Raw genomic sequence first — 24,397 nt, forward strand, 5'->3', positions numbered from 1 at the left:
CCGCTCCAGGCCGGCCACAGTCCATGAAGCTAGCACCCCCCACCGGTCACCGCGCCTCCCGTCTCCTGTCCCATCCCAGCTGTCTGGAAAGGCCGCGTTCCAGTCTGGAACGGGCTTGTCCTCCTTTCTGTTTTCTTCCAGACCAAGCATGTGAGGCTTACCAGGGTTCCCTGTCCGCCTGCGTCCCAGGGCGGGACTCCACGGGCTGCCTGCAGGGAAGGCGGACGGGGTGATGCCTGGTCAGCACGTTGGTACATTGGTTTGTTGGACAAATGCCCTGAGGGCCTACTATGTGCCCCGTGTGGTTCTAGGCACTGGGCGCACAGAGTGGGTGGAGAGAAGCCACAGAGGTACGCGCCTGCAACCCCGGCAACTGGGGAGGCTGAGGCAGGAGGATCCCAAGTTCAAGACCAGCCTGTGCAATTTAGGAAGACCCTTTCTCACAATCTTGCCAAGTTCTGGGGGTCTGGCTCAGTGGGCGAGTGCTTGCCCAGCATGCACAAGGCCCTGGGTTCCATGCCCAGCACCACAGAAAACCCTCTTGGAGGTAGCAGTGCCGCCCACTGCACCGGGGCGTGGCCTCTCTCACCGGCTCCACGTGCAGGTTAAAGCTCAAGTTCAGAGGCTGGGTGCAGGCCGCCCGGCCACCTGAGGCATCGCTGTAAAAGCCTGCCTTCTCTGGGCTCCTGAGGCCCCTGCAGCCTCATGCCTCCTGGAATGAGCCTTCAGTCTTGCTCCGGGCCTTGGTCAGGTGCCCATGGGCAGGACAGAGCCTGCCTGCTGTGCACAGTGGCCTGGCCAAGCCGACAGCCAAGAAAGGTCAAGAGGTGGTGGCTTCAGGACTGGAAGCCAGGTTTCTCTAACTCCAGCACCGAGGTCAGCTCTGGGGCCTGGGGCTGCAGGCAGTGGGGGCTGCTGCTGTCCCCTGCTGCCGTCTTTGCAGTGTCCAGTCGGGCTGCGGGCCGTTCCTCAACGCCTCAGCTCAGCTGGAGGCGCCGTCTGAGAGCATTTGTCCCGAGTCGTTACGAGCCTTCGACCTCACCTTCGATGCACATTTATCCCCTGCGCCTACGTGTTGGTCGTTACTTATTCCTTCTTGCAACAAATAGCATCGGTTCCGTGCCAGGGCTGGGCCAGGGACAGGTGATCAGGATGGGTCCCCGTCCTCAGGCAGCTCAGGCATATGAGGCAGTGGGCTCAGGACCCTTCTGGGGTGCAGTGGCGGGTGGGAGAGGCCTGGCAACCCTTGAAGGACTGATGGTCATGGTCATGGTCATGTTGATGGTCATGTTGATGGTCATGTTGATGGTAGTGATGATGATGACGGTCATGTTGATGGTAGTGGTGATGGTGGTGGTGGTGATGTTGATGGTGATGATCATGGTGGTGATGGTGATGATCATGGTGGTGATGGTGGTGGTGGTGGTGATGATGGTGATGATGATGGTGATATGGTGATGGTAGTGGTGGTGATGGTGGTGGTGATGGTGATGGTGATGGTGATGGTGATGATGGTGATGATGGTGATGGTGGTGGTGGTGGTGGTGATGGTGGTGGTGGTGGTGGTGGTGATGGTGGTGGTCATGACGGTGATGGTGGTGATGGTGATGATGGTGATGGTGGTGGTGGTGGTGGTCATGATGGTGATGATGGTGATGGTGGTGGTGGTGGTGGTGGTGATGATGGTGGTGGTGGTGATGATGATGGTGGTGGTGATGATGATGGTGATGATGGTGATGATGGTGATGGTGGTGGTGATGATGGTGATGATGGTGATGGTGGTGGTAGCCAGCAGTGGGGCCAGGGTGGCTCAGTGGTACAGCACAAGCTTAGCACGCGTGAGGCCCTGGCTTCTGGCCCCAGCACAGAAAACAAAAAAACCAGAGGCAAAACCCCACGGTGGGATGGTCCTCAGTCTGCCTGCATGTTCCAGGCTGAACCTGAGCCGCAGCAGAGCTGAGATTTGAACCCAGCGCTCTGCCTGCTGCACCGCACTGCACAAGTGTAAGGGCGCTGGAGAGAGGACTGGGAGCCGCGTTTGCAGATCTCAGAACCGTGAAAGAAACAGACTGCTCCGAGGCTCGCGGCTCAGAGTCCAGGCCAGTGGGCGCCAGAGAAGAAGCTGTCTTTGGAGTGGTGCCAAGCAAGGGTCCTGTGGTCAGGAGAACTGACCTCTCCAGGGCCAGAGATCCACAGTGGGACTTCCAAATGACCTCGGGTCGGGGGACTCATGCCCACCTCGGGCAGTTCTTGCTCTCCCAGGACTGGACATGTCCTTTGTCCCTTCCACCATCCCCACTCACCCCCCTGCTTCCTGCCACAAGTTGAAGGGGCAGCACTCAGCCTTGGCCAGAAGCTGAGCAGGTCTGGCACCTGCGACCTCCAGCCCCCAGAGTCTTGCACCAAATAAACCTCTTTTCTTCCTAAGTTACCCAGACTCGGGTAATCTGTTAGGACCACAGAAAACAGGCCAGGACAAACACCTGGTGAACATCTGACAAACCCTTGTCAGGGACATACTAGAAAATGATGGGCAAGTGTTCTTTGGAAGTGTCACCATCTTGAAAGACAAGGAACGATCTAGGGACCGTCGTGGATGGAGCAGACACAACTAAATGCAGTCTGGGGTCCCAGACCTGACAAATGGCATGAGGGGGAAATGTGAAATCCTACGCAAGCATGCACCTTAGCTGATAGGATCGTGCCCAGGTGCAGTTCTGAGTCCCCAGGATGTTTCTGTGGTCATGTTAACAGGACGGGAAGCTGGGTGAAGGGCGCGGGGAGCCTTCTGTGCTATTGGTGCAAACTCTGGTGAGACCAGCTTTACAGAGAGGCCCAGGCCAACAAGAAAGAGTACGACAGAAACCCGTAGCGGAGCCTCCCCATCGGATCAGGACCGCCAGACCAGTGCCGTCAGCCCTGCGCCTGGGCCACACCCGCACCCTCGGCCAGTGTAGATTGGAATTCAGGGAAGAAGCGCGTCTGCACTGGAAGCTACAGCCTTTGTTTCTTGGCTTTATCTGCTAAACAGTAAGCGTAGGGACTGTGCGTGTTTACAGAAAGGGCAGGGCGGGGGGCAGCAGTGACCCAGGGACGCCTTTCAACCATAAAATCCCATTTCGGCAGTTATCTCCCCAGCAGGCTATGGAAACCTTCCCGGGCCTCAGATCTGGGAAGCCTTAGCCAGTGCTACCCAAATGGCAGCCACTCCCGGCCACCACCGTCATGGCCTTATCTACATCTACCCACCTGCCATGCACACCAGATCCAAGTAAATGGTTCCACTTTTAAAAACTCTGATGGACGTGTTTTAAAAGGCGAACGCCATCATCGTCCTTGGAAGTGGAAAGCCAGCCTCACCCACCCTGAGTGCACAGGTCCCACGAAACTTGGCGTGGTGAGACGTCTGTAGCGAGTTCTGCTGCTGCTGGAGGCTCTGCGCCTGCAGCCTGCTCTGGATCCCTGGGACCAGGGGTGGCTGGCGGTGGAGCGCTTACCGCACGCTAGGCCCTGGGGCGGACTGATCCCAGCACAGAAAACAGCGACCGGGTAGGTGCAGAAAGGCTGCTGTCCCCGAATGAGAGTCTCGTCTGGACTTGATCAGGAGAGGAGAGCGGGAAAGTGGCCCCTGCTTCTCCCTGAGGGTCAGGAAGCGCAGGGTCACCATCAGGCTGGGGCCATGCCTGCTCCGCACCTGGCCGGCCACTTCCTCCAGGAGCAGGTGTGGCCGTTCCCGCAGGACCAGGTCTGAAGCCCTGCTGAAGCCTCTGTCCTCCCCGAAACTCCGCAGCATTTCCGTCCTTACGGAAGTGAAGCACATGACCTTGGGGCTCTTCTGGTGGCGTGTGACTCTTCCTAGGTGCTCCCGGGCCTTGGCGCACACGGCCCTGAACAAGGCTGTGCCTTGCTTTTGACGGATGCCTGTTCTGCCCTAGACCAACCTTTTGCTTGGTGGCCGGGGTCAGGGTGTAGACTGGGCACCATGGGGCTTCCCGCGTGGCAGCGCCTCCCAGAATTCTATTCTGCTCTCGTCCTTGTAAATTTTTAATGCTGGTTGCGGCCACCAAAACAGATCTCGCGACACACCAGTGACCATGACCTGCTATTGGCTAACGTTCTGGAGGGTTGTAGTGGGAGTCCCACGAACAGGTGGCACTTGTTCAGCACCTGCTGTCTGCTCAGCCCAGGGCTGAACACTCTCCCATTTGATCCTGAGCACACTTTGTGGATCAGGCCACTAGGCTCAGAGAGGGATGTCACTTAGCACAGCTCACACAGCAGGGGAGGGCAGATTGCAGGATTCCTCGTGCCTGGTGCCTGCCACAGTGCCTTGCTCGGGGTCGCTCCCAGCGGAGGTGGGCGTCAGGAATCCAGCAGCAGGCTGGAGTGGGAAGATATCCTGAATCGTCTGCCCTGTGACCTGAGGAGGTGCAGAGGAGCCCCAAACCCCGCTGGTGATTTGATTTTCTTGAGTTTTTAAATTTTAAAGTGATTTTTAAATTGAGGTGCAGCTCACCACAAAGTGCTCCTGAAAGGCGCAGCTCCGTGGCCACGCGTGGATGGGGTGCAGCCTGTTCCGCACACTGGAGGCCCGAGGCCAGCAGGCTCCTGGCTCCTGCGGGGGTTGGTTCTGCGTGTCCTTCTCGCCCACGATGGCCTGCGCGTGGGACTTCCTTTCATACCACGCTGTGGCTGTCACTCAAAGACTGCCTGCTCCCAGGAGAGGCCCAGGACTGCCCTCTGGACCTTGTGGCCAGGACCTTGTGCCAGAGGCTCCTGCATGCCAGCCGGTCATCCCACCTGCCTCAGCGGCCCCAGAGAAAGATGCAGCCCCCATCAACGTGACCAGACTGAGGCCCCAGAGGCTCCGCGGAGTCAGCTGTGTCTCCTCCCCCCGCCCCCCGCGTGCTGCCCTGTGGCGGAGAGCTGGCATGGCAACCCACCAGTGCTGGCGACGGCCGCAGCCAGCGTGGTGCACAGTCACCACTGGCCGCTGCTTGCCTAGCTGGGTGACCGTCCTCATGGGCGAGTCTGCAGCTGTCTCCACACCCCCACGGTGGGCAGGACCTTCACCCCCTCTCAGATGTCCAGCACCCTTCGGAGAAGCACGTGAGTGTCGGGCAGCCACAGCCACTGCACTCCAGGAGCGACGGCCCCCAGGGCCCAAGGCCAGGCGCGCAGCCACCTGCAGACGTGGCGTGTTGGCAGGTGCTGGACAGAGGCGCTCCCAAGCCCTGAGTGAGGGGCGCCCGACGCACACACGGCTGACCAAGACCCCGCTGCAGCGGCAGAGCTGTGTTCCCACTGTGGACAGCAGAAAAGGCCGCCTGGGGACAGGGAGAGATCAGCCGTCCCAGGGCCGGACTTCAGGGGTAGGGTTTTAGGGGAGGCCACTCTGTGGGGCCCTGTCATGGTGGACAGATGCCATTGCACGTTCATCCAAGGCCACGGGACCCACGGCACCCAAGTCTGCCCTGTGGCCACCATGACCTTGGAGTGATGGACGGTGTGGATGCTGCTGGCTGATGTGGGCAGTGGGACATGCGTGGCACGGGGGCATGGACTCCGCTGCCAGTCAGTCCTCCTGAAGATCAGTGCTGTTTAGAAATAGGAGTGCGGTCCACAGGGCGCTGGGTGCCCGGCCACCAGGACCCCAGATGGATGGGAGGCTGGCTGGGGGCCTCCTCTCCATTTCTGCCTGCACTGGCCGCAGGGGCTCCAGGGAGGCCTCTGTTGGTCTGGCTGGTGTGTGTGGGTCCCCGGGACGGAGGCTGCTCCTGCCATTTGGGCAGGAGGAGGGAGGCGAGGGAGGCTAGCTGCCTTCTCGGTCCCCTCTCCCCAGGACAGCGCCTGCTCAGGGGAGGCTGGCCTCACCACTGCCTTGGTGTTGCAAAATTCAGGCTCAGCTGAATCAGTGTCCTTCGGAAAAGTACATTCTGCTCAGGAGCCAAGTAAAGCTGGAGGCTCTGCAGCCAGCACGCCGAAGTCACCAGGCATGACTCACCCAGGGGAGGGTGGGGTGGCCGGGAGGCAGGCGCTCCACTCAGCTGGCGCCAGGGCCCGGGCACCCCCTGTGCCAGGCCCCTCGGCCGACGCAGGGCCCTCGCTGAACAGCATGTGCCATGGGCTGCGTCGTCAGAAGGCTTGGTCAGGGCCAAGTGCCCGCACCATTCAAAAGAGACGTCACCTCTCAGTCACCGGCGAGGTGAATCACTGTAAAATCAGGTTTTCTTACTGACTTGCGTGAGTGGTTTGGAGGTGGTGTCTGCCCAGGACGAGTCCCTGGAGACTGTGGCTCCAAAGCCCCAGACCTGGGGGCATCTGGACGTCCTGGGAAGGACCCCAGAAGCGACTCTGGTCCTTCCTGTGACATGGGTAGTTAGTGCAGCGTGCCGGCATCAGGGTCCCGTCTTGCCACGGGTCTGGGCTGAACAGCCCCTCGGGCACCAGAGGGTGCGTCTCACGTCCCCACGCCCGTGGCCTCGCAGACGTCGCTCGCCCATCTGGCCTCGCACGCAGAGTCCGGTCTCAGCGCAGCAGCAGGTGCCCCCCACGGGTCCCTGGGATGGACCTGCTTGGCCGCGGGGCTGGTCCCAGCACCCCGCTCCGCAGCTGTCTTTGCCCTTTCGTACTTTTCAATTTGACTCTGTTCTGATACAAATTCTACATGTTCAAGATTTAAGGCCAAGTGCACAATCTGATTGTCTCTAGGCCAAATCTGACCCCCCGAATGTTTGCTTTGCATATCATTTTATTTTTTTAGGTAGTCAGTACTATTTTTAATGGGTGGTTTCACATAAGACCTCGGCCTCTGCACTCGCTGTCCCTCCTGCCTCTGCTGTCTGCCCCAGGGCCTCTGCACTCGCTGTCCCTCCTGCCTCTGCTGTCTGCCCCAGGGCCTCTGCACCTGCTGTCCCTCCTGCCTCTGCTGTCTGCCCCAGGGCCTCTGCACCTACTTTCCCTTTTGGCTCTGCTTCCCGCCCTGGGGCCTCTGAACCCATTGTCCCTCCTACCTGTGCTCCCTGCCCCAGGCCTCTGCACCTGCTGTCCCTCCTGCCTGTGTTCCTTGCCCCAGGCCTCTGCACCTGCTGTCCCTCCTACCTGTGCTCCCTGCCCCAGGCCTCTGCACCTGCTGTCCCTCCTACCTGTGCTTCCTGCCTCGGGCCTCAATGGATGCTAGCTCCCTTGTTTCAGATCTTCATTTACTTGTCTCCCTGCCAGATTAGACTCCTCTAACACCCACACAGCTCACCTCAAACAGCCCCCCTGAAACTGACAGCACTGAGATGTGTCCACAGGACAGTGACCACCCAGTCCCCTCGCCATGCCAGCCAGAGGACTTGCCCCGTCCTCCTGCCCTCTGCAGGGGGTTGTGAGAAGAGCCTCACCCTTAGTCTGTGCCTGGTGCACGCAGCCCTTCCCACCCGCTGCCCCGAGCCTGGCTCCGAGCGGTCCAGTGCCCTGGGCTCCCAAGCTGGGAGCCGGCTCTGGGGCCCCTCTGCCCTTCCTCCACCTGTGCTGCTTGCCTTTGCGGGTCAGGATGTCTGAGGCACGGTCACGCGTCTTCCTGAACCTGTTTTCTTTTCTCCGAAGGTGGGGGTGGACTAGTTTTGCCTCTGAATGGCGCCGCCCTTCTGAGACGGAGGCAGCGACCTTCTCCCGCCCTCCGCTTTTCCCCAGATGTAGGCTGTCACTGCCTCCCGAGGTCACTCGGATCGTTGTTGAAGGTGCCCTCAGAGCTGGGACAGACGGGATCCAAAGGGCAGGGGGAGCGAAGGTCAGGGAAGCGGGGCTCCCCAAGGGGGCACCTCCTGCCAGGACCTGGCCTGTTTCTCCCTGATTTGCTCCTAAACTTAAAAACACTGACGCCACCAGTCCATCCTCTTTAAGCCTGTGTGCAGGGCCGGCCTGGCCAGGAGCCACCGGCCTGAGAGCCCAGGCCCTGGAATAGCTCCCGCTGCGGGGCATTTGGAGGCTGGCTGTGTTTTTGCCGGATGATGGGTCACTTTGACAAACCCACTGCGCACTGCCCTCTGAGAATGCGTTGCCGTTTATAGCGTCTGCGCTTGGGATGCTGTCATGGCCCGGGGGGTGTTCCCGCGGCCACGTCCAGTTTCCATGAGTTCACACGGGAAGGCTGACTCGGCCAGGCCCGGCCGCCTCTCTTCCTCCTGTGCAGAGCGCATCCGGCCGTGCAGGGTGGGGCGGCCGGGGCCTCTCCAGCGGTGCTTGCGGGACCCGAGGCACATCTTCCAGTTCTGCTCCCTCAGCAAGGGCCCGTGCCGGCTGTTGGCACCAGGAGGCAGCTCCGAGCCTGGACAGCTAGGCCTCTGGGGCCACGCGGAGTCTTCAGGAGGCCAGGGAGGATCACGGTGTCACTCCCTTGTCCCCGACCAGGGATCCAACCCCGACGGCCTCCTGCTGCTGGGTGCACCTGCGACCAGGGATCCAACCCCGACGGCCTCCTGCTGCTGGGTGCCCTGCGACCAGGGATCCAACCCCGACGGCCTCCTGCTGCTGGGTGCCCTGCGACCAGGGATCCAACCCCGACGGCCTCCTGCTGCTGGGTGCACCTGCGACCAGGGGTCCAACCCCAACGGCCTCCTGCTGCTGGGTGCACCTGTGACCAGGGCTCCAACCCCGACGGCCTCCTGCTGCTGGGTGCACCTGGCCACCTTGCTTTCCTTCTCTGAGCCTCCATTTCCGCAGTCGCTGGTGCAGAGTGGAGGGATTCAGTGGGATGGACGGGCGCTCAGTGGGGCTTGGCCTGTGCGGCAGGAGCCTGGGGGACGCTGGTGCCTTTCCTCGTCCCTCTGTTGACTGTGTTGACTCAGGTGGACACAGGCTGAAAGTGAGGAAGTGCACTTGGGGTTGGAATTGAGTTCAGCGTGTAGATCTGTCGGGGAGATGCCATCTTGCCAGCGGAGCCGTCGGACCAGGAGCGGGGTCTCCCTCCCCACTGGGGCCGTCTGACCAGGAGCGGGGTCTCCCTCCCCGCTGGGGCCGTCTGACCAGGAGCGGGGTCTCCCTCCTCACTGGGGCCGTCTGACCAGGAGCGGGGTCTCCCTGTCCACTGGGGCCGTCTGACCAGGAGCGGGGTCTCCCTGTCCACTGGGGCCGTCTGACCAGGAGCGGGGTCTCCCTCCCCGCTGGGGCCGTCTGACCAGGAGCGGGGTCTCCCTCCCCACTGGGGCCGTCTGACCAGGAGCGGGGTCTCCCTCCCCGCTGGGGCCGTCTGACCAGGAGCGGGGTCTCCCTCCCCACTGGGGCCGTCTGACCAGGAGCGGGGTCTCGCTCTCCATTATTAGTGTCTTCAGCCTCCCTGGCTGCGTTTTCTGGCTCTCAGTGCCCGGGTCTCCCCCTTGTGTGGCACTCGCCCCTGAAGAGCTCATGTTTGTGCGTCTCCTAGGAATCAGAGTGGGACCTTTCATATAGACTTCGGGTTTCACCTTCTATATTTTTTTCCTGAAGATTTAAATAAGGCATGAATTCACTTTTATGACCGCCCCTCCCCCCACAAGTGCCCATTAAGGTCAACGGTTTGGGTCGCCCTCCGCCTCCTCCCTGGTGCTGTCCCTGGAGGGTCCCGGTCGGGTGGTGCCCTCCTGGCCGCAGGCGGTCCCTCCACTATGGCCTGTGTCCAGCGGCGGTGCCTGCACCTGTACTGCGCCTGCGCCGTGGGCCACTCTCCAGCCTGTGCCCTTACAGCCGGTGCCGTGGGCACAGCCTTGTGTGGCCATCACTTTGTATTTTCACCTGGCACTTCCTGGGTGTCGTGGATGGGCCAGCCCCGCACAACCCACAGGAGACGCAGGGACAAATCTACCGCGGCCGGGCCCTGCCCAGTGCGGAAGACCCCGTCGCCCGCCCGGGCTTGGCCAGGCACCTGTGCACGGAACCAGCCAGGGAGGCTGCCCAGGGAGGCTCTCGGGGCTTCGGGAAGGGCAGCAGGCGCTCTGCCCTCTAGCTCTTTGGCCAGAGCCTCTTTATTGTGGCCAGGACCCTGCGGTCTGAGGTCGCATGTGGGGTGATGTGGCAGAAGCACAGGCTGCCGGGCTGGGGGGCAGGTGAAGCTGGAGACCCCCGCATGGGCGTGGGGCTGGGGGAGCGCTGTGTGTGCACTGGCCACGTCGGCTGTGCGCCGAGGCGTCCCCAGACCTCCCGCAAGCCCAGGCCCAGGCTCCTCCACCCCCAGCCCCTGCCCCTGGCGGAGGCGCGAGGCCCCCCCAGAAGCAGGTGACCCGCGACCAGCTTCACCAGGTCAAGCCTGGCCCTGCACCAGTCAAGGAAGGCGTCACTGCCCGCGGGGCGGGGTTCTGCAGGCTGTGGGATGAAGGACGTGAAGGCCGAGTTCAAGGCCAGGTGCCCGGGGAGCCCTCCCCGTGGGGTCAGCCGTCCTGGCTGGGCTCTCGGCATCCGTCCTCCCGCCTCTCTGAAAGCTCCTGCACTTGGCAGGACAGACAGGCAGTTCCAGCTGACCAGTGCAGAGTGGCACGAGCACATGGCTAGCAGCTCGAGGGTCAGGGTCGAGAGCCTGCGAGGGAACGATCCCAGGGCTTGCCCTTGCCCCGCCCCCTGGACACACAGGTGTGGGCACACACACGTTGGCACCGTCCCCTGTGGGGGTCAGCAAGGCTGAGGGGAGGAGGCAGGACATGCAAGCCGTTCACCAGCACCCTGGGCTGGGCACAGGCTGCGCAGGGCTGGTGGGCAGGGCTGACCAGGCCCAGCACTGCCCAGAGCCTCAATGGCTATTTTAGGATGAGTGACCCCCCACGTCCAATGCTTGCTGCCAAGTGGCATCCGATTCCATGAAGCCTTGGAAACAGTGACGTCACAGCCTCCTGCCCGCAGCCACCCACACGGGGCCGCAGAGCGAGCCCGGACTCCCTGCAGGAGCGGGAGAGCCGTCCCCGCGTCCTCGTCCTCGGGGAAGCAGCAGAGCCCAGGAGCTGGCGCTCAGAGAGGGGTCCAGTGAGGCGTCCTCGGCGCACCCAGCTCGGCCTCTCGCTGGGGAGACCCGTGTTTGCTTCGGGCCGCTGGGCGCTGTCCTCACCCCGATGGCCCCAGGTGGCTGCTGACGCGCTCAGTGAGCCTGTCCTCTCTGCCGTGTGCACCACGGCCTGTGTTACGCCGAGGTGCGGAGCCAGGGTGTGGCCCCGCCCCCGGCATGACAGTGAGGTCACAGTGAGGCACGGAGCACACCCGGGCGCACGTTGTCACTCTCCGTGTGCTCCCGGGCCCAGCTTTCTCTCTGGGACACAGAGCAGAAGGGACAGGGCGGTGCCTGGCCCCACCTTCCTGTCTGGGGGCCAGGCAGGCTGCAGCCTTGACTCCTGCAGGAGCAGAGCTGCGGGCCTCTGGGGAGAGCTGGGGATGGGACGCGCTCCCTGCTGGCGTCTCGGCTGCCTCAGCTCCAGCACGTGGACACGGGCTGGTGGTCCTGTGGTGTCCAGTGCACCGGGGGCATGGCCCCCACCCTCTGGTGCCGATGGCCCCCCAGCCCCGGCTCGATGGCCGCGTCTCTAGACATCGCCTCGCCCCGAGAGGCATAGGGGCTCCCGATCGAGACTCCAGCATACAACTTTTCAAGGACATGGGAGACGCCAAGGGTTTCTAAGCTTTTTATTGACTTGTTTTTGTTTAAGATACTTTAAAAAAAAAAAATGAGGTGGGTCTCGCTGCGTTGCCCAGGCTGCCTAACTCCCACCTCCCGAGGAGCTGGACGGGGCCCCTTGCCCGGCTGTCAGATCCTGCGGTTTCATTACACCTCGAATGGTCAAGTCGCTCTTCCTGAGGCTTCTGTTGGTCCTGTAAAGTGAATGAGTGGGACCAGGTCACAGGGAACCTTCTGGAGCTGATGGCAGAGAGCGCCAAGACCAGGGGGCCTCTCAGCCTCATCTGTAAATGGGAGAACGGTCTCTAACTCCAGAGCACTGTATGAGAACATGCCACTCAAGCTCCTAGCACAACGCTAGCACACAGTAGGTCCACACCAAGTGTCCCTCTTCCCTTCCCCCTTCTCTTGACAGTGGGGTGGCCACAGGTGATCGCATTACCACAGCAAGGGGCTGACTACTGTGAGCCAGAAGGATGGACGGCTCACTTCCTGATCTGTCACATGCCTAGGTTCTTACCAGCCTCCTGGTGGCCCAATTTCAGTGACATTCACCGCTGACTCACTTGGCTTGTGGTCAGCTCTGAAATCAGGGTCCTTTTTAGCTCTTCCTTCTCCTCCCCACCAGCCTCCAGCTGGGGTCTGGTGTGGGAACGGAGTCTTGTTCACGTACCTTGTGTTCAGGTGGTCCTTCCCGAGAGCTTTGGAGGGCAGGGCCGTGTCGCCGGCCTCGATGCCATGTCCCTGCCAGCTGCAGCAGGGCCTGATAGAGGCGGCTCAGCGAACATCTGTCAATGAATGAAGAAACGTCCGTTCTCTGGAGGGGCGGCGGGGCAGCTGCCCGGAAGAGCAAACTCTGCAACCTTGAGACGGCGAGCTCTGGACTGGTTCCCGCAGGCGTGGAGCCGTGGAGGGACCCGGCCCGGGACCTCGGGTTGGGTGTGGATCCCAACTCCGCTCTTCCCTGGATCAGCTTCCTCTTGAGCCTCGGTTTTCCCTTTGGAGAGATGGGGTGCCAGGGCCTGGCAGGTCATGGGGGGAATTAGATGCAAAGGTGTCTGTCCAGGTGCTGGGGCCAGAAGGACCTCCGCCAGCGCCGTTCACTCCCTGCGGCACTCCCACCGCGGGTCACCTGCGCCCTTGTGCCTGGCTCGCCGCCCCCGTGCCAGCCTGTCAGCCCTGGGGGGGGACCAGGGGCCAGGCTGGAAGGCTGAGCGGGGCTTCACGGGCGTCGTTCCCTTTCACTTTAGAAGAATGTCCGCTAGGTCATGAAAACTGCCCAGCTTTTCGTTTTGAGATGATCTCGGACTCGCCCACACATGACGAGGCTCCAGCAGGCTTCCCCAGCTCCCTCTGCACGATGGCCCCGCGTCCAAGCCAGGAGGGTGGCGGGCGCAGAGCTGGACTGCGGGCGTGGGCAGGCTCCCTGGGGCCAGTGGACTCCTACCTGCTCTCTGCCTCCCGTCAGATCCACGCCGAGCGCGCACGGCCCCGGGCTGCGGGCTTACTAGGCTCCTGCGGAGGCTGCAGGTGCCCTGCCCTGGCCCCGGTGGACTTCCCAGTTCCGCGCTGGCTGTGTCCTCCCAATCTGCAGCTCCGAGGGCCCGGCCTCCTCTGACCACAGACCATTCTCGACGGCCCCACGAGAATCGGGAACTCCATGCAGCTTGAGAATGTGGGCTCCCCTGCTGGGCCACCGTCCGACTCCCCAGGTGCTGCCCCACTGGGTGCTTCGTCTCGCAAAACCCGTCCTCAGTGGGGGAGATCGGGGCAGACCTGCTGCGGCACGGTGCCACCCACAGTGAGCGGGTCACCCTCACTGAGCCCGCTGTGACACACGTTGAGGGTCTCATGGAGTTTAGTGTTCGGTGCCCCGCGGTCGCCGCTGTGGGTTCCTCTGGAGATGGGTGGCTGAGTGGGCGGGCAGGGTGCACGGCCAGCCCAGGGGAAGGTCAGTTCAAGGGCAGCAGTTCTAGCGAAGCGTCCCTTTCCCGCCTCCTGGGGAACATCTCGTGGCATCCTGGGTGGGGACAAACCACGGTGCCTCCCCCAGGGTGGGTCAGCCTCTGATGGCCCCAGGGCAGGGGCACCAGCTAGCTGGCCCTACATCCCAGCCCCGCCCAGGGTCTGTCCGCCCTCGGCCTTGACCTCTGCCCTCCCTGCTGGGCCACCGTTCCCTGCACTCCTCCTGCCCTGCAGACAGCCTCACGAGGGAGCCGCCCCACTCCCCTCCCTCGCCTTGTCTCCGCTGAGCTTCAGGTTCACGAGCCGAGGGCTGAGTCTTGTCTCCATGCCCCTAATGCCCGGAGAGGGATCGGTGCAAAGTCGGGGTGTCCGATACCACCAGCAGATTCTCACGCAGCACTTCCTGGGTGTCACGCACAGTCCAGGTGCTACTTATGCACTGTCATTTGACCCTCACTGCTGCACTGTGGTGTAGGTGCTGTTGTCCCACTTCACGAAGTAACCAAGGCACCGAGAGGTTAAGCGGTGTGCCCAAGGTCACACAGGATTGCAGTTACAGTGAGTCCAGGCAGTCTGACTCCACGGTCGGCTCCGACCTCTAATGTGCCTCCTGCCTTTTCAGAAAGAAGGGTGACAGTGGGTCACGTGGACTGCCCCCTCCTCAGCCTCCTTTCTGTTGCACAGCAGGCAGCAGAGAAAGCTGTGCCCTTTGAACCTGGGCCCACAGGCATTCTCCCCTTGGTCGGAGCAAAGGAGCAGAGTGCACTTCACCTGTATTTGGCACAGAGTCGAATGTCAGCCCTCAGGCAAGATGTCCTGTCCTTGTTGGGTTTAGCAGGATGTGTTTTCCCAGTCACCAGAGAGGAGCCACCCGCCCACTAGTCACCAGCCTCCGCCCACTCAGGCCCGGAGAGAGCCTGGTGCCTGTGGGCTTAGGACATTACCTGTGCTGGGGAGACTGCCTGCCGTGCACCTTCAGGGAAGGGAAGGAGGCTGGGAGCCTCCCCTGCTTTCAAGTCTAGTAGGAGGAGACCCATCTCAAAAGAGGAGGAAAGCCGAGGTCAGAGAGGGAAAGTGTTTTACCTGCAGTCACACAGCAGGAAGAGCATCAGCCAAGATTGGAACCATCTGATTACCAGGCCTGGGGGTAAAACAGCCAGTGCTAAATCCACGTCATCTGTTCCAAGCCCTGGGTTTTTCTGCCATCCCTGTGACTTCCCTGTGCTCTGTTGGGATCGCAGCTTGGAAGGACAGCAGTGCTTTGGGAGAGGAAGCCGTGGGCTGCAGGTGGATTTTACAGTAACCTGGGAGCAGGGGCTGCAGGGGAGAGTGGAGACGGGAGGAGGGGGCAGAGAGGTGACCAGAGCCCACCCCCGTTTCCCGAGTCACCCACGTGGCTCCGCAGTTACTCATGCAGGGCCTGCTCTGTGCCAGGCCTGTGCAGGGCGGGGGGACGTGGCCGGGGAGACCCAGGGGCAGAGCACACAAACCCAGTGAGCCCGCAGGGAACAGCGAGTGACCCTGGTACCAGGTGTCGTGAAGGGGGTGCCCCAGGGGCACCTGGAAGGCTGCAGGGACAAGGCCACTCGGCGGAGGGGCCTGGGTGTGGGAGGCCGCGGCTGGCTGACCCGCCGCACCCGGGCCATGGCCTCAGTCCCGCTCTCTCTCCTCCCACAGGTTTGACATCTACAGGAAGGTGCCCAAGGACCTTACGCAGCCCACCTACACCGGGGCCATCAGTGAGTAGCCACCCTGGGCCCCTGCCCCTCCCCCCTGCACACGCCCCCGGTGCAGGACTTCTGGATCAGGGAGGAAAGGAGCGTGGGGAGGTGCCCCTGCCCTGGGCCCCGTGGGTATGCACCAGTCTGCGAGGGGTGCGCACAGAACCCTTCGACCCTTCAGGAGCCTCCATCTGAAATCCGAAATGCTCCGGGATGTTTTCTGTGGTGCTGGGGATGGAATTGCTGAACTGAACCCGGCCTCACTGAGCTGCACCCCAGCCTCATCAGGCTGCACCCCAGCCTCACAGAGCTGCACCCCAGCCTCACCGGCTGCACCCCAGCCTCACCGAACTGCACCCCAGCCTTACCGAGCGGCACCCCAGCCTCACCGGCTACACTGGCCTCACTGAGCTGCACCCCAGCCTCACCGAGCGGCACCCCAGCCTCACCGGCTACACTGGCCTCACTTAGCTGCACCCCAGCCTCACCGGCTGCACCAGCCTCACCGGCTGCACCCCAGCCTCGCCGAGCTGCACCCCGCCTCACCCTCTAGACCCTTCAGAGCATCGCCCTGGCGCCCCTGGGAGGGGGCAGCCCAACAGCCTGGAAAAGGTCTTGTGCTCAGTCACCCTCGGCTCCGCGTGGGCAGCGCCCGTGACACCCAGGTGGATTCCCTGTTCAGTCTGGGTCCCGTCCCATGCAGGCAGGTCTTCCGGAGACCTGAGAGTGGGCCAGATGAGGGCGCCCCCTGCAGGCGCTGCCTGGGAGAGGACGCTGGTGCGGCGGGAGGGAGGTTCGTCTCCAGAGCTCCAAACAGGTCCCGCTTCACACGCGCTTTTAGCCGAGTAATGAAAGCCTCAAACTCATCTGGATGTTGGTGTCTAAGGCCACTCTTCAGTAAAAGGACCCAGGACTCCTTAGAGAAACCGCCATTCCAGGGAGAGGCGGGCAGGTACACAGTGGCCACAGCGCGGGTGCCTGGAGGACCAGGACCAGGACCACCGGGACCAAGCTGGGAGAGGAGAGCAAACCACACGGTCGGGTTAGGACCCGAGAACCTAGAGAGCCGCTTCCAGTCCACACTGATGACAGTAGGTGGAGGAGACAGGCCTCTCCTACCAGGCCGCTCCCCGCGGCAGGCAGACCTCGTCCTCCGGCAGAGCGCAGACTCAGAGCAGTAGCCTCACTGCAGGGAACCCGGAGCCCCCACCTCAGCCCCGCCAGGAGGGTTGGCGTCGCCAGCGACGAGTCACGGGATATCACGTGCCGTGCGGAAGCACCTCATCTCCATGGGATCCTCCTCTGAGGACTGCAGCCAGGCCGATCGTGAGGAACATCAGATCCCAGGCGGGCCTTCTGGGCTCTTCCATAGGACCAGGCCTTGGAAAACGGAGGAGAGACTAGGACCTGCCACCCGGTACAGCAGGAGGAGCGGGATGAGCACATGTGAAGTGGGGTCCTGGATCAGTTCCTGGAACGGAAGCAGAGCGCGTGTGGGACGAAGGAATCTGAGCGCCCGCGTGGCCAGCTTCGCGACACACCCCGTCAAGCTTCTCGCTCAGACGGGTCACACTGGCTGTACGAGCTGTCCCTGCAGCCAGCAGGACGGGGCTGTCGGGATCCCACAGGGAAACTGCTTAACGTGATCCTGGAAAGCCGCCCTGGAGCGGGCCGGGTGGCTTCCGCTTCGTTTTTACTTGGGGAAAGGCGCTCTGAGGCCAAGTGACCCCTCGGAAGTCAGCTCACGGGAGGCAGGGTCGGGTCGAGGACTCTGGCCTCTTGGAGGTTGGCCACCGAGGCAGTCAGCCTGGGCCCCACTGCCTCCCAGCTCAGCCCAGCCTCGGTCAGGAGGACGGCCCTGGGGACCAGAATCGGGGGAGAAGGGCAGATAAGATGGAGGTGTTCCCCAGCTCAAGTCCCTGTGAACCCTCGTCAGTGGAAAGCGTCTTCAGTGAAGGAGGCGTCGGGCCCACCCAGCCCGGTGGACTGTCAGCACAGCTTCCGAGGACGTCGAACCCCTGGGGACTGGGCTGGCGGAGACCTGCGGCCCCGCCGCAGCGTGTGGTTCCGCACTTGTCCCGTCATAAAGCTGAAAAGTCCCATGTCCAGTCCTTGCAAGTTGGGGACCGTCCGTAGTGAGACCACGGCAGCAGACACTGTGCCTCAGCCTTAGAACTGGGGAGGCAGGAGGGAATGTGGGGGTCTAGAGCAAACTCCTCTCAGACCCCGTGTGGGAACAGGGTGGGTGCACTGCAGAAGCCAGAAGTTTCTATTTCAACGTGACATCGTCCCGATGTGGACGCCAGGTTTTCTGATGTGTGTCCCTCCAGCCCACAGAACCCTGGTGTGCCAGTAGGGGGCACCTGTACTTGAAGCTGACCTTGACGTTAGAGACCCCTGGGGGTGGAGGGCGGGGAGGGCCACCCTGACCAGGGTCAGGTCAGTTCTGATCACAGACTGCCTTTCTTGGGGGTGGGGCTGCTTCACATGGAGGCCAAGAGGCAGAAGGGCTCTTGGAGGGATGCGGCGGGACCTCCCCACCATGTCCTGGGGCCTCCAAGCAGCTTTTCCCAAGGTGGCCATTGGCTGAGAGGGCTGGCCTCCCCTGCAGGGCCTCCACCCTAACCGTTTGGCTGTTCCTTGCAGTCTCCATCTGCTGCTGCCTCTTCATCCTCTTCCTCTTCCTCTCGGAACTCACCGGCTTCATCACGACAGAGATGTAAGTCATTCTTCCCAGATGGGGGGCAGATGTTCTGAGCTTCTGGGGCCCCGACAAGAGGAGGAGGGGCTGCTAACAAGGACAGAAACCTCCCCACCGTCGCGCATTTCATAAAGGTGTTTCATGAAAGTGCCTTTGAACTTAGAGCAGATGGCTTTGTCCAAGAGGAAGGGAACGCTTTCCATCCATCCCCCGGGGGCCTCCTGGGTCCGCCGGTGAACAGAGGCTGCTCGCTCATCTCCGCAGCCCTTTGTTTGGCTGTGGCCTCCGTCCCTCTGAATCAGCTCAGGGTCATTTGGTGCTGTAGCTGGACTTGTTTAGAGGTTCGGATGGGGCAGCTTCCTGGTGGGGGGCAGCTTGCTGACATCAGGCCCCCACCCCTCCTGGCTTCCCAGGCCCACAAAGGGCGGGGTCGCCGGGGCTTCCTGGCAGCCGGTGACGGTGACGCAGCGGCCGGCCGGCCCGATTCCTAGAATCATCTGCCATCGTCGCCTCGCTCGGGCTGCGGGGTGGGTGGGACGTGGATACCGCTGGAGTTGGTCAGCCCCTCCACCGCGCCCGCAGCGTCCTGCCTCTGGCTCTGCCTTCAGACTTCAAAGCTGTTCGCTCCCGTGTTTACAACCCAGAAAGCCATGGAGCTGGGCCGCTGACCCCCTCTCCTCTCCGGTCAGCGGTCAGTGCTGGGATCTGCTTGTTCACTCCTGGAATTTCTTGTTTCCTCGGCCTTCCTGGCCTTCCGCTCCAGAACAATGGAAGCTAGGAACACAGCTGCCCAGCCCTAGGGGGCCCTTGATGGCAGACAGCGTTACTTCTGGGACCCTCAACCCCGGAGGCGCTTGCTCTCCTTACCGAGGAAACTGGGTTCAGAGAGCTGGAGGGACCTGCCACAGCCACGCGGTCAGAAGGTGTCGCCCAGGCCCACAGGGGCCCCGTGGCCTTCCCTGGCGTCGTTCCAGGTGGAGCGTCCCACCTGCCCCTGGGGTGGGAGAGGTTGCCTCCCCATCACTCTGACTCTGTTCTTCAGCGTGAAGGCACCAAAACCCGGGGCCTCACAGCCAGGTGGGGAGACCCAGGCCTGAGAGTCTGGAGTCGCGCCCTTGCTGAGGGACCCTGAGCCAGCTGCTGACCCTCTCTGAATCTCAGTACCACTGACTGAATGAGGGAAAGGAGACCAGAGTGAAAAGCTCCCCTGGTTCTGGGAGAGACGTCGCTCCCTAAGACACGACCCTCCAGGAAGTGTGGGGCCAGGGGAGGACTTGCCCCACCGCTGCCTGTCCTCCCGGGCATGGACCTCGTCCAAGGCTAGCGTCTCCCCTCTTGCACACGTGGCCGCTGGGCGTCTCGGGGGCTGCCCCATCATGAATCGGAGGTGGCGGCCGGCTGCATTGTGAAGTCCCTACTGTATACCAGCCCCGGGCTCGCGCTGCTCCCTGGATCGGGGCTTCTCTGCAGACCTGCAGTGATCCGAGGAGGCAAGAGCAGTAACGCAGGACACGGCCCAGGCCCTCAGCCAGGCGGCTTCCCGTGCTGGGGGCAGAGTGTCGGCAAGTGCAGAGGTCCTGAGGCAGGAACCCCTGGTTCTGCGAAGAGCAGGAGCAGGTGGCTCGAGGCAGGGGCAGGAGGTGGACTAGGCGAGACAGGCCCTGCCCCTGCCGGGTGTTCCGGGCTCACTGCTGGACCATGAGCCCCTGCCACGCTGGGCCAGCCTCTTGCCTGTGCGTCCATTCTCAGAGGAGCTGTAAGTGCTGGCCTTGGACACAGGTGGTCAGCAGACAGACCACATGGGGCTGCAGCCGTCGCCCGGTGTTCCTGGGTTGACCGCCGCCGTTACAGCATCTCAGATGCTGGCGTGCCTCCCATGGCGTGGCGTCACCTGTGTCCTCCTGTCTAGGTGAAGGCGCTCTAGGTTGCTGATGGGATGTCAGCCGGGAGTGGCTGGTACCCTGTATCGGGTAGGGGACCCGGAACCAGGTGCACCTTTGCACAAATGTAGCTTTTCCTCGTGGTTTTCCTGGAGCTGGAGTGACAGCCGGGGCCTCTTGGCTCGGCAGGTGTCCTACCCCAGCCTCACCCCAGCCTCCTGTACGTTACCAGTCCAGGGCCGGTGGAATCTGTGGTCGTGGAAGTCGCACTTGGAGGGTCGGCTGTGTGTCAGCGATAAATGAGCGGAAGAGGCGCACGGGGCAGGGTCTGTGGTAGAGAATGAGGGGCTGCAGGAGGGGACGCGCCATGAGAGTTAGCCCGGGCGCAGCCTAGTGCCTGGCAGCTGGCCAGCCCACGTCAGGTCGGCGGGTACTCAATGCCTGCGCACACCTGTCTAGCGCACGGCGGGCGTCAGGGCTGCTGTGCACCTGCACGTGGTGTGTGCCCGCAAGCGGGTAGTTTCCCCGCCCCTCTTCCCCTCCCTGGCCCCTGACGGTCAGCTCGATGGCGGCATTAGTCAGCCCAGCTGTGGGGAGGCCCAGCAGCAGGACGTCAGAGGCTGAGCTGGAGCGGGCAGGGCCCACCTGTGCGTGCCTGCCCGCGCCGCCCGCTGCCCGGGTCAGGCCTGCCAGCGAGCCCAGACAGCTGTTGCTGCTCACCCGGGCAGGGCGGCTGCTCCTGCAGAGTGCAGTGTGCACGCCGCCTCTCCTGCTGCTCCAGGACTCCTCCGTGGGGCGCCTGGAGCCTTCTGCACGCTCTGGTCCCGCCACGTCCTGGAGAGGAGGAGGGGGCAAGGGCAGGCATCAGAACATGGAGTGCCTCGCGTCCCACCCTGGGCTAGACGCATCCGTCTTGGGGTCGCAGCTGGGTGAGGGGACGGGCTCTGTTGAGGTGCCACCGTGAAGCTGCCCTTGCCTTCCTGCTGCCTCTGCCACGTGGCAGGACTTGCCTTGGTTGACTGAGGACTTGGGGAATAGTCAGGGGGTTAAGGACCAGCCCTTTGGGGTCTTAGGTTTATGGAGGCTTCTCTAAGCCCCAGGGAGGCCTGCAGGTTTGGGAAGAGCTGAGGGTGACCGCTTTCCCCCTTTTCTGGGTGGCTGGCCCTCTCTGGAGTTTTGACGGCCACAACCGGTCAGCACCCCGCTCTCACTGTGAGACCGTAGCTCAAGGAAATGAGGTCACCACTGGTCAGATCAGCGCAGCGCCAGACCTGGCCTGTGGCTGTCGGTGACATAAGGCGCTTATTCTGGCCCAGCCCTGTGGGGAGGAGGCATGTTTGTTTGGGTGGTTGGGTTCCAACCTGGGCTTTGGACAGGCCAGTGATTATCCTTGGGAAAGTGGCCCCACAGGATGTCCTGGGATTCTGTTTCCAGGAGGCAGTGCCCTCCCTGGAGAAGGCGGCTGGGACTGTTCCAGGCTTTGACTGACCTGGCTCTACCAACCTGAATGACCATCGACCCATTGAGGATTCATGATGTTAAAATGCAGCAACTGGAACTCTCCGCCAATAGCTTAGAGCACCAGAGACCTTCGGTGCGTTCCAATTCTGATTTTTCCTAAGTGCTGGTCCATCTGGTTAACATGCCCAGCTTAGGCTGGGTGGAGGACATGCCTAACGCCCAGGAAATACGAGCCAGCATCCTGTGGCAACCATCTCATCTAACTGTCACAAGACCCTGCAGCTGGACGTCTTCAGCTCCTCTTTAAAGCTGGGGAAACTGAGGCACCAGGATGCTGAGACCCCACAAGGCTGGCGAGTGGCAGAGCCAGAGTCTAGCCCAAGTCTGTGGGACAGCGAGGCCCCACCGGGCACCACTGCCATGCTCCCTGCCCTGCCCAGAGCACAATGGCCCAGGCACAGAGGAGCTGCTGCTTTTCAGCAGAATGATTGACTGGAGGACTCAGGTGCTGGGGTGAGGTGGGCCGCACAGGCGGATGGAGCCCCAGGGAGCAGGAGCTTGGAGGCCACCTTCAGTCACATCCCTACACCCTCCCAAGCTAGGGTCAGGCTGGGGGGGACAGTCGCTGGCCACAGGAGGGGCAAGAAGTCCCTCCGAGTCTGGAGTGGGGTCAGGGCTGGGCAGCCAGCCAGGCGGTCACAGTCAGGAGCGCTGGAACCCTGCTCTTAGCAGTGGGAGACCCGAGGCCTCTGAGGGCCGGGTGACCGGACTGTGTGGGGAAGGTCACGTCTTGTGAGGGTGGTCTGGGTCCGTGTGACCCAGGAGCCCCCGCCCGGTGAGGAGCCGGGTGGCGACCCAGGCTCCCTGGCTCTGGAGCAGGGCTGGGGCAGGACCTGGAGGCTGACTTGACACAGGGACATTGCTTGGACGTCCGTCTAGTCGGTGGGAGATGTCTCGCTCGCTGGAAGAGTCAGGACGTAAAAGTCAAGGTCTGGAGCGCCTGCCGACATAACCCGCCCCCGCCCCCAGCCTCGCTGCTGCCCCAGAAGTTTCCGTCCTATCACACTGTTACGGAGGTCAGCGACTTTGGGCAGGAATTCGAACTATTCAAGTGCTCTTCTAAAAGCAAATAAAATTGTTTTCCATAGATGTCACTGGGCTCACGCCTAAGCCTAGAATTTCAAGGCCCTGAGCTACATTCCGCCTGCGTCCCCCGCCCGCACCTCCCGGCCCCTTCTTCCTCTCTCCCTACAAGGTCAGCTCCTCGGCCTCCTCCCGCGCACTCGCGCACTCGGCCGCTGGCGCTGGTGCGTCTGGCGCGCCCCACCTGGAATGTGCTCCCACCCACCAGAGCTTCCTGGGCCAAGGCCTCCCTCCTGCTTCTCGGTCACTGCCCAGAAGTCTGTGAGCCCGCCGTGCTGAGGCTCCAGGGCCTCCACCCACACGGCTGGCCGTGAGCAGGAAAGGAGCTGCCCCACAGGAAGGCCCTGGTGTCGTCCTGGCCGGAGGAGGGGCCTCGGGACCGTGGCGACCCCCAGCTCCAGAGGGACTTGCGGATCCCGCCCCCACCTGCATCCACACACTGGAGCCTCACGGTGCGGTGCGGGGTCCTGGGGTATCCCCATCATTCACCACTCATCAAACACTGATATCAATGATGAGAAAATAGTGGATCCAGATTGAGCACCTACTGTTTATTAAGGCCATGTTTAAAGTTCTCTCATTCTCCTTTAACCCTCCATGCTGCTCTGTTGTAGATACTGTGGTGTCTTTGGTGTCCTCGAGGGGTCGAGACTGTGACCCCAGCCCTGGGGACGCTGTCATCCCTGGTGTGGAGTGGCAGAGTATCTGCAGGGACCTGCCCCGAGCTCCTCCAGACCTCCGCCATCTCTAGGTGTCTCGCATACATAGCGTCACCCTCCTGCAGCGTGCGCCATCCAGGTGTCTGTTGTCAGGAGCAGCGGCTAGAAAAAGTTCGTGTGTCTGACGAGTACTGCGGCTTTTCTTTCTGAGTGTTTGTTGGTCGAGCCCAAGTTTGTCCCATTTTATATCTGGAGAAACTGGGGCCCCTGGAGGCAAAGCCCCTTGTCCAAGGTCAACCAGGAGGGGTGCAGCCAGGGTGGATCCCTGACTCTGGATCCCTCTCTTTACCAAGAGAGCTGTGCTGGACAGACAGACGGACACAGATGCTCGCGGGGGGCGGCCTCGGGCTCAGTGCCGGGGTTCTCGTCCCCCTTTCCCTCCGTCTTCCTTCCCCCCTCCTCTCCCGCCTCCCTTCCCTCCTGATTTTCTTTCCTTCTTTGTCACCGAGGTCTGTGGAACTTGTGTGCAGTGAAGTGGGCAGAGTCCCGAGAAGGGACTCTCACCTACGGGTGCACCACGGGCCACCATCTAGAAGCTTCCCTCACACCCCGACAGTGTCCCCTAACACGGCTGCTCTGACCCCACGGCCGTAGCTTCATTGTGCCTGTTTTCCCACTTCCTCGGACGCCTCCCCAGTTGTTGGGGTGAGGAAACCGAGGCTCGAGAGGCGAGCAGCAGGCCGCTGTGCCCCGCTGCCGAGTGGCGCAGCCAGAGATGAGCCGCCCTCACCCGCCCACGGCCTTCTCCTTGCCGCTGCTGAAACACGGGCAGGAGCCCTGCCTGCCCTGACTCCAGAGAGCCTTTGTTTTTCTTCCAGGTGGGCTGGTTTCTGGCAGCCTGTGGGCCTTTTAGAATCAGTTCAGCACCAACCCACCAAGCCAGTTTGCCTTGCGGCCCTGCCAGGGGGTGGCGTGGGTGGGCCTGTGGCCTAGGGGTGGCAGGAAGCCAGCAGCTTAGATGCAGAAGGCGGCTGAGCTGAGCTCACTGGTGGCGAGGTGACTGGACGGCAGCCGTCCCGCAGCCCAGGGCCCTCCGGCCCTCCAGGAAGGAGCCCCAGAGCAGCCAGGTCTGGCCTGCGGTAACCAAACTGGCCGAGTGCTGTCCCTGCCCAGCACAGCGGCCCCTTTCTTCTGGGTGGCCCTTCAGCCCTGGGCAGCTGGCCGCTCTGGTTGTCCTGGCTAGGAGGCGG

General features: G+C 62.4%; 1 protein-coding gene across 2 annotated transcripts in view; it reads left to right on the forward strand.

The window, feature by feature from the left end:
* The window catches only part of Ergic1 (endoplasmic reticulum-golgi intermediate compartment 1), a 78,825-nt gene that overhangs the window by 17,772 nt on the left and 36,656 nt on the right, over nucleotides 1-24,397 (forward strand). The window contains exons 1-3 of one of the 2 annotated variants that reach the window (XM_047554953.1): nucleotides 14,320-14,388; nucleotides 15,260-15,321; nucleotides 17,950-18,022. In XM_047554953.1, coding sequence (XP_047410909.1) covers nucleotides 14,375-14,388; nucleotides 15,260-15,321; nucleotides 17,950-18,022 — 149 coding nt within the window. In that variant the 5' untranslated portion in view covers nucleotides 14,320-14,374. Of the gene's footprint in view, nucleotides 1-14,319; nucleotides 14,389-15,259; nucleotides 15,322-17,949; nucleotides 18,023-24,397 lie in introns of those variants that run through there. The other variant, XM_047554952.1, reaches the window with a different exon arrangement.

Source organism: Sciurus carolinensis, chromosome 6, assembly GCF_902686445.1.
Source record: "Sciurus carolinensis chromosome 6, mSciCar1.2, whole genome shotgun sequence".
Classification (NCBI taxonomy): Eukaryota; Metazoa; Chordata; class Mammalia; order Rodentia; family Sciuridae; genus Sciurus; species Sciurus carolinensis.